At 51.0% G+C, this 8,984-nt stretch overlaps 1 protein-coding gene across 3 annotated transcripts in view; it reads left to right on the forward strand.

Annotated features, from left to right (window-relative positions):
• The window catches only part of LOC108930410 (platelet endothelial aggregation receptor 1-like), a 28,134-nt gene that overhangs the window by 17,920 nt on the left and 1,230 nt on the right, over positions 1-8,984 (forward strand). For all 3 annotated transcript variants that reach the window (XM_029248459.1, XM_029248460.1, XM_018745627.2), the window contains 17 exons: positions 1,758-2,004; positions 2,816-2,921; positions 3,143-3,279; positions 3,713-3,925; positions 4,029-4,203; positions 4,402-4,522; positions 4,659-4,822; positions 5,692-5,794; positions 5,884-6,030; positions 6,172-6,303; positions 6,485-6,613; positions 6,835-6,957; positions 7,115-7,324; positions 7,619-7,737; positions 7,952-8,084; positions 8,364-8,426; positions 8,749-8,961. In XM_029248459.1, the coding sequence (XP_029104292.1) occupies positions 1,758-2,004; positions 2,816-2,921; positions 3,143-3,279; positions 3,713-3,925; positions 4,029-4,203; positions 4,402-4,522; positions 4,659-4,822; positions 5,692-5,794; positions 5,884-6,030; positions 6,172-6,303; positions 6,485-6,613; positions 6,835-6,957; positions 7,115-7,324; positions 7,619-7,737; positions 7,952-8,084; positions 8,364-8,426; positions 8,749-8,961 (2,535 nt within the window). The remainder of the gene's footprint in view (positions 1-1,757; positions 2,005-2,815; positions 2,922-3,142; positions 3,280-3,712; positions 3,926-4,028; positions 4,204-4,401; positions 4,523-4,658; positions 4,823-5,691; positions 5,795-5,883; positions 6,031-6,171; positions 6,304-6,484; positions 6,614-6,834; positions 6,958-7,114; positions 7,325-7,618; positions 7,738-7,951; positions 8,085-8,363; positions 8,427-8,748; positions 8,962-8,984) is intronic.

The following is an 8,984-nucleotide window of genomic DNA, read 5'->3' on the forward strand; positions in this document are numbered from 1 at the left end:
GTGTAGTGGTTTGATCTGCTGCCTTTGGACCCAAAGGTCACATGTTTGAATCCCAGCTGTAGTACACTTGAGCAAGGTATTTACCCTGAACTGCTAGGGTAAAATTATCCAGCTGTATAAATGGGTAAATAACTGTGAGTAGAGGCTCAGCACCTTGTTTTCCCATCATCTGTAACATTCTTCCAACACTGGGAAAGTGGTCTCACTTACAGAAGCTGAACATGACCTTGTTTTTACAGCATTTTTCTTTGGTTCAAATTGAGAATAGGAGTTTGGGGATCTTTTCAAGGTTTTTCACGAGTTTGACCGGCAAAGGCGGGCAATGAAAGGGTTCGCGTGGGAAACTCATGGCGGAGCTGCTCTGACTGACATTGTCCTACCCATCTGCTTTAACCGCTTGGCTCGCGCTGTGGGAGCGCGAGGGTCCCTCTCCAGCTAGAGCCCAGAGGTCAGCGTGGATGCTCAAGAAAAACAAGTCCATCTGCGACGAGATCAGTTTAACGGCCCACTTCCGGAGCAGCCTTCTTGTTACACTCTCTTCTCTGGCTTATGTTCAACAGAGAGGACCTTTTTGCCTAAAGCACATTTCTCAGTTTGTAAGGTTACTATTACCTGTTTATCTAAATTATGCAATACTCAAGGGTTCAAGAGTAGGATTCCTCTGGAAATGTGACCTGGTGACTTTCTGGTTGCAAGTCCTTGTCCTCAGCTGTTCTGTGGTGTTTCTGGTCACTGAGCTCTGTTGTTTCCAGTCAGAGCATCATGTTCTGCACTATGTGGACATGGGACACTTTGCAGTTCAGATTATGCCAATCCATATGCAATGGATATACTTTAACTATTTTCTAAAATGTTTCATGTGGAGCGAAAATGTGTTCACGTGGCCAGGCGATATATGATACAGTAATGCGCACCGTAACAAGAGCGTGGGACCGCCTTCGTTCAACTCAACTCCACGGTGTTAACAGGTCATGTCTGATGTCCCTGATGGTTGCTCTGTGACAAGATGACGAACGATACACATTTTCAGGGCATGTCTTGGTCAACAGTGGGAATCACAGAGGACTTCAAAGTTTTTAGTTTCACTTTTAATGTAGCTTGAAGTTTATAGCATTAATATAAAAAGTATTATTTGGATCTTTATCCTCTTTTAAAAATCTTTTCCATAGGCCTATGGCTTTCTTTTAACTGAGGGCTCTGAGATTCAGAGCTGAGGATTAGAAACGGATTGAGTTACTAAGGACACCTCCTGGTTCTCAGGCCATGAGAAGTCCCCTGGGGCTCCGTAGAGCGTCATGTTGTTCATGGACCCTGGATGGGATCCAAACCGCACCACAGAATTCCTGATTACAGCCCCATTTGTCTTCAGGCACCGTGTCAGTACGGTGATCCGTCAGGAGGACTTCGTGGCATCTCGTGTTAACTTCTTTGCTGATGCAGAATCACGTCTGCTGTTCGTTACCTTCCTGGGTTTCGGTACAGGAAGTGAGATCCAGTCCAGTTAGAGACGTTTTTATATTTAAAAATAACAGTCACACACACTTCCTGAGGACCATCTGCTTACATCACTGAGGTGTGTGTGAAGTCATGACTGTAATTGCACTCCTTCAGCAGGAGAGCAGTTAGTTGTATGGCGCCACCTGCTGCCACGGGGTGCCCCTGTCTACTGGTGCCACCCCGCCACGGCTGATGACGTTACTCTGTTTTGTTCCGTTCTCCACACTCTGACATCACTGCGTCCCGTGTGTGTTTTGCAGCCTGCGACGAGAAGCACTGGGGTACTGGCTGCCGACAGTCCTGCAGGTGTGAGCACGGCGGGCGCTGTGATGCTCTGACGGGGTCCTGCCGCTGTCGCCCCGGGTTCCGGGGACCCGACTGCAAGCAGCCATGCTCCTCGGGGACCTTCGGCCAGAACTGCCTGCAGAAGTGCCTGTGCGGAACTGGGGGGTCCTGTGATCCAGAGACGGGGGAGTGTCACTGCAAGGAGGGCTTCATAGGAGTGCTGTGAGTGTCTGTCTGTCTGCCTAATATTTTCCTCTTGATGCATTTTACACATTTTAAGAACGTTATTTATGGGACATAGAGCCCACACACAGCAACATTACTCATCATGATCATTATTCCATGTTGTTATATAACTGTATAATACAGTGCTGCTTCAGAATATATGAACCCCTCGTGTCCCTTAGTTTTACCACGAAGTGGTTATTTAATGAGAATCAAGTGTTTCTCATCTGACACAATAGGTGTGTAATGGCCAATTCCTTATGTTACTTTAGAGAAAATCGTGTGTAGTAGAAATGTGGTAGTAGTGCAGGTGCAAAAATAAGTGAAGCCCAAGTTTAATAGGTTAAACCAAGTAGATAAGTAGGATCAGGTGTGTAAATCATAGTCAGTGATTCATTTCAGTGTGTTTTAAGATTTAACGCTTAGAATTGATCATTTTCTTTCAATTTTTTTTTATACAAGAACAGTGACAGGGTTCACATACTTTCAAGCAGCTCTGTACATTGTAAGTATATTATTATGGCCCTCCTGCACGTAGTTTAGCTACTGGCAATATATTATCAATATATTAAAATATAAAATTTTTTATTTTTTTAGAAAAAAATTATGTTTTTTATTATTCTGTACATTATTAAATTTCTGTTTCTGCAAACTGTAACTTGGGGAATCGGAAAATGTACCGAAATGAGGTTTTCCTTTGTTTTATTATGTTTCTATGAAGCCAGACATGAGGTCAAAAATTTGGAGCATTTATAAGCCCATGTGGACAGTCTTCCAGCCTAAACTGCTTTCCTTCCCTCTCTCTCAGCTGTGACCAGGCATGTCGGAGGGACCGCTGCCGCAAGATATGCCCCTGCCAGAACGGCGGCTCCTGCCAAGGGGATGGGGGCTGCCTTTGCCCCCCAGGCTGGACAGTAAGATCAATATTAAATTGGGGATTAATTATCTCTCCTAGGGGAGGGCAGGGTCAGCAACAGGACCCAGATTTTTTTCTTCTTTTTCCACTGGCCACTTTAAATGATCTTCTCACACTCCGAGGCGTTCCCCTGACTGCAGTCCTCACTCAGGCTCAGCACCTGGCTGGTGTCCCACCCAGGAGAGTCTCCCTCACTCTTTCTTCTTGGATGTCCCGCAGGGCACTGTGTGCACCGAGCGCTGTCCCGAGGGCCGCTTCGGAGTCGGCTGCGCTCGTGAATGTGTGTGTCACAACGGGGGGCGCTGTCACCCTGAGACGGGCAGCTGCCGCTGTTCTTCAGGCTTCACCGGGGACAGGTGTGTGTGTGTGTGTGTGTGTGTGTGTGTGTGTGTGTGTGTGTGTGTGTGTGTGTGTGTGTGTGTGTGTGTTGTGTCTGTGATGTTGTCCTGTTGACCTTTCATGTTCAACACAACTTGTTCCTTGTTGTTTGTGCCCCATCAGTAGTGTGTAATCAGGGTAAAATACAGTCATCTTTCCAACTGCTTTTAGATACCTTCTGTGTTTCAAGTCCCTGATTTACACATTTCCCATTTGTTTTAATACTTGTTCTATGGCAAAAAAAAGCTAATTTTTGTACACATTTTACCCCCGGGGTGTTATAATTCTAATGCCTCTCCTTAAGGGGTCCTGCTACGTGACCTGATCATCATTTGCACCACTGTAGCTGCTGCGCCTGTTAAATACCTGTGAACGGCAGATAGCTCTGATGGTTTGCTTGTCTTCCTACAGGTGCAGTGAGGAGTGTGATGTGGGCAGCTATGGGCAGGACTGCAAGGGTGTGTGTGACTGTGCCAATGGGGCACGCTGCTACAATATCCACGGGGGCTGCCTGTGTGAGCCAGGTTTCCACGGGCCCCAGTGCGCTGACAGGATGTGTCCGGAGCGCCTCTACGGCCTGCGCTGCGACAAGCCCTGCCTCTGCAACTTCACACACACCCTCAGGTCAGTCCAGTCCGGTCACACACAGCTACAAACGCTCTCAGAACACACACAGGGGAAAAAAATCGTCCTTCAACCCTCTGCTCATCTTCGTATTGATGACCAGCTGCCACCCGATGAAGGGCGAGTGCACGTGTCGGCCTGGATGGGCGGGGCTTTTCTGCAACGAGACCTGTCCTCACGGCTACTACGGCCAGGGCTGCCTGGAGCCCTGTCTCTGCCTAAATGGAGGCGTGTGTGATGCTGTCAGTGGGCGCTGCCACTGCGCCCCGGGGTACGCGGTGAGCCTCCATAAATAGCATTGTAGCAACTCCGTTGACATACACAAGGTTACTCTGACCAAGAGTGTCTCTTTAATTTATTTAGTTTTTAATATTCATGCAAAAAATATTGTTCTCCAATATTCCCTCTGGCTGAATTTGATTTCATGAGCTGTCCTTTTCTCCCATGGGACTGTTATTCCCAAATGTGCCCTGCAGGGGGCGCACTGTGAAAGCCACTGTGAGCAAGGCTTCCATGGCAAGAACTGCTCGCTGAGATGCTCCTGTGCAAATGCCTTGGCCTGCTCACCTGTGGACGGCAGCTGCTGGTGCAAAGAGGGTAAGGAGCAATGACACCGCTGTCACACACAGACACGAGATGGTTGGCACACACTTCTAGCCTGGTGTGTGTATGTGTGTGTCGTACTGTGGCGGTACTATAGTGCGTGGGACTAAAAGAATGCTTGCCCCCCCAGGCTGGACGGGTTCAGACTGCTCAGCTCCATGTCCCAGCGGATCATGGGGGTTGCGCTGCAATCGGACCTGCCAGTGCGCCAACGGGGCGTCCTGCAGTCCTGTCAACGGCATGTGTAGCTGCCCTCCAGGCTGGCAGGGGGCACTGTGCAAACAGCTTTGCCCAGTAAGTGAACAGCGATACAACAGCGAGTCAGCGAGGAGCTTCCTGTGGGACAGTGCAGCCTCCTTTCATGTCCCGTTTCCCCTCCGTTTGCACGTCTCGGTTTGAACGGCGTCATAAAAATGATGACCTGGGGCGTCTGCTCACAAACTGGTGCTTTGACTCTGCTTTGAAGAGCGCAGCGCTTTAGGGGCGTCATCCACACACACATTAATTTGCCTAGCAGACGCTTTAAATTATTATTTTTAATTATCGTTAAGTAGCACACACCTTTTTCGAAGCCTTCACTATTTTCACATTACTTAATTTACCTGCCACTTTCAACTGAAGTAGCTCAGTGTTAATTTACCTACAGTGATTAATACAGCTGGGTAATTTTACTGGAGCAATTCAGGGTAAGTACCTTGCTTGAGGGTGCTGTAGCTGGAGGTGGGATTCAAACCTGCAACCTTTGGGTCCAAAGGCAGCAGCGCCAACCACCACAGTATCAGCAATGCTAGATATAGTACCCTGAACTCCCTTCAATCAATCATTCACCTGTTCCTACAGCAGGGAATGTACCACAAACACTCCAGAGTCACTGGTTCCCCTAGCGCGTGTGTTTTTGGGCTGTGACCGGAGAGGAAACATGAACATGAGGAGAACATGGATGCTCCCCACAGACTCAGCCACATTCAAACCCATGTCTCAATGCTCAGCACACCAGCTGTGCGGCTCCAGCACTACCTGCTGTGACACTGTCCACATAACACCCTCCGTGCTCTTTATGAGCGCCTGGGACTGAAACCTACACAACAACACTTCCCCTGCCTCCTGCCCCCAGCGAGACACACAGTGTGTGAGCCCACCGTGTGACCTGTGTGTGTTTGCAGGGGGGCACCTATGGGCCGGGCTGCCTGCGGAAGTGTGAGTGCATCAATGCGGAGGGCTGCGACGGGCACAGCGGGCACTGCCACTGCCTGCCGGGGTGGACGGGTACGTCTTTTGCCCAGTGCCTCTGCTGACCAACCGCACGTAATCATTAACTCACCATGGTGTGTTTACCCCCCCCCCCCCCCCCAAAGGCCCCCGCTGCACCCAGCCCTGCCCCCGGGGCTCCTGGGGCCGGAACTGCAACCAGAATTGCTCCTGTCTCAACGGCGCCACCTGCCTGGCACACAATGGGGCTTGTGTGTGTGGCCCTGGATACTGGGGCCCCCAGTGTCAGTACAGTGAGTGGGGTTGGGGGGCTCTCGGCACCAGCAGCACTTTCTGTTTGCAGAGTGTTCAATGCATGAGTGTTCAGCTCTGTCTCTGTGTGTGTGTGTGTGTGTGTGTGTGTGTGTGTGTGTGTGTGTGTGTGTGTGGGGCAGTGTGTACCCCTGGTACCTATGGTGCTCTGTGTAGCGCCCCCTGCCCACTGTGCGCCAATTCTGCACCCTGCGACCACATCACGGGACAGTGTCGCTGTGACCCTGGGTACACTGGGCCGCTATGTGACCAAGGTGAGTGGCGCAGCTGAGGGTTCCTCCTTCACACATTTGCCACATACTCGTCACACCAGAGTGCATGTGATGAGTGTGTGCGACAGCAACGTGTCCTGTGTGGTAGAGCGCGAGCACCTTGTGATCATCCTCAGCCAGTTTTCAATCTAGTTTTGACATGCTCCCCCCCTCCGTTTCCCAGCATGCACTGCAGGACGTTATGGCCCGCAGTGCGCCCAAGTGTGTCGCTGTGCCAGCAACGCCACATGCCACCATCGGGATGGGTCCTGCCACTGCGCCCCTGGCTGGATGGGCTCTGACTGCTCCCTGCGTGGGTGTCCCCCTCGCCTCACACACTCACTCTCAATCACTGCTCTTATGTATTTTGTTTCACTTCCTTTGAGGGCACATTTACTAACACACAAAGTAAGTGCACAGTGTATATAAATATGTGTGTGTGTGTGTGTGTGTGTGTGTGTATATATATTTATTTATATTTAAATTATTGAAGTCTATCTTGGTGTCGCCCTCCTTCTCACCTGTCTCTCTCAGGCTGCCCTCCAGGATTCTATGGGCCCAACTGTGGGCTGCGGTGCCAGTGCGAGTCGCCCTGCAATCACATAACTGGAGTGTGTGTGTGCCCCCCCGGGCTCACCGGCCCCCACTGCCAGACCGGTAAGCGTTCGGCCGGAAGCAGCATTGGTGCCAAGGGGCCCGCGTGGCATGTCCACATCTTCTGGGCCTGACAGAACCAGATGAAAGTCGGTTGGGCCGAAGGAGAAATTAAAGTATGACCTGCAGTGACCTTTACTATTTGACTCCATTTCGCCAGAAAAGGGGAGCAGCGAGATTGTGCCTCTGCCCCCGGAGGAGCGGGTCTCGTGGGGGGCTGTCACTGGCATCGTAGCCCTCGTGGCTCTTGTGGTCGTGCTGCTGGCACTACTGCTGGTCTACCGGCGGCGACAGAAGGACAAGCAGAGCCGCACCCCCGCCGTTGCCTACTCCTCCACGCACACCGTCAGCTCAGAGTACGCCGTGCCAGGTGGGCATCGTCACCCCACCTTTGACTCCACCCTGTTTCGGCTCCCCGAATGTGCTCCCCAAATGAAAGGGAATGAAAAGTCAGTTCAGTTTTGGGATGTGGGAGAGCAGCTGATGAGAAAAGTTTTTAAAATGGTTCAGTGTTTATTGTGGTACATGCAGTGTGACTGGTGTGTGAATTGCTCATTGGCAGAAATGACTTGGTGTGTCCCAAGCTGTCTGGCATTCCTCTTGGCTGGTGGTCCATTCCAGTGGGTGTGGCCATCAGCACAAAGCTGTGCTCTCTGTCCTCCAGACGTTCCCGCTGGCTACCACCACTACTACTCGAATCCGAGCTACCACACGCTGTCGCAGAACCGGCCTCCATTGCCCCATGTGCCCAACAACCAGGACTTCTCCGTCAGCTATGTCAAGGTAGCTCCGCCTTCCCACGAGTCTCCACTGGTGGGAAATGCATTTGGGGTTGCAGGTTTTGGGCTTTTCTTCTTAGTCAAGGTCTCCTAAAAACACCAAGCTGTTCCAATCCAAAAGAAATAAGAATGTTTTGTTGGATGGTTGAGAAAGGTGTCACCTTCACATGGCCTGCCAAGGTATGTAAATAAGTGTTTTGGCTCCGCCCCCTCACTAGAACACCAACAAACAGCTCTTCTGTAACGTGAAGAATGTGGAGAAGGAGCGACTGGGGCTTTTTGGGGGGGAAGCCGTTGCCACGCTGCCTGCCGACTGGAAGCACCACGAGGCCTCAACACGCAAGGCTCAAGGTGCGTAACTCACCCCCCAAAACCCCAGGGGACAGGATTTGACTGCCCAGCTCTTACTTCCCCTAAGCGTTCCTTCATTTACACGGGGGAGGACGCCCTCCCCCATGGTGCAGTAGAGGTGTGTAACTGAGTTTGTCCGGGGCGGTGATTACACACTTTACTGCACCTGCTGCTGGAAAAAGAGTTTACAGTGATAAACACTAAAATGGATTAGCGGCAACTCGTGTCTCCAGAGCCAGCAGTGACAACTTTACTGTTGGTGCTCGTGTCTCTTCACAGGTGCTTTTGGGATCGACCGCAGCTACAGCTACAGCCCCAGCCTGGGCAAATACTACGAGAAAGGTACCACTGACAACCTGCCCTGTGTGTGTGTGTGTGTGTGTGTGTGTGTGTGTGTGTGTGTGTGTGTGTGTGTGAAGGAAATGCGATGAGCTTCAGCTCGTTTCTTCTTAAAATCTGACTCCAACACTCTTGTATTTGCGCTTTTTAAATGTCTCTTTACTGTGAGCTTTGATCATGGACTAGCTGTTATTTGAATCGTCAAACTCCCATACACAGGGGAAGGGAAATGTTCCATTTGCTCTCTTTCCAGAACTTTCTTGCCATCTCTGTACTCTCCAGCAGTGCGCTACAACATGACTGACGTCTCCTTTCTTCCCACCAGAGCTGTGTGAGGACTCTGCTATGGCGGCAAGCAGCAGCTCCCTGAACAGTGAGAATGTGTACGCCACCATCAAGGACCCCCCCACGCCGCCACCCACAATGCCGCCACCACCCATCCCTGTGGAGAGCAACTACATGGAGATGGCGTCACCCTCCTGCAGGGGCAGGTCCTACACTCATGATGGGCCCCGGCCACCCAGCTCCTCCCTCAGGGGTATGACTTCAGCCCTGTTCCCA

Source organism: Scleropages formosus, chromosome 23 (assembly GCF_900964775.1).
Source record: "Scleropages formosus chromosome 23, fSclFor1.1, whole genome shotgun sequence".
Taxonomy (NCBI): domain Eukaryota; kingdom Metazoa; phylum Chordata; class Actinopteri; order Osteoglossiformes; family Osteoglossidae; genus Scleropages; species Scleropages formosus.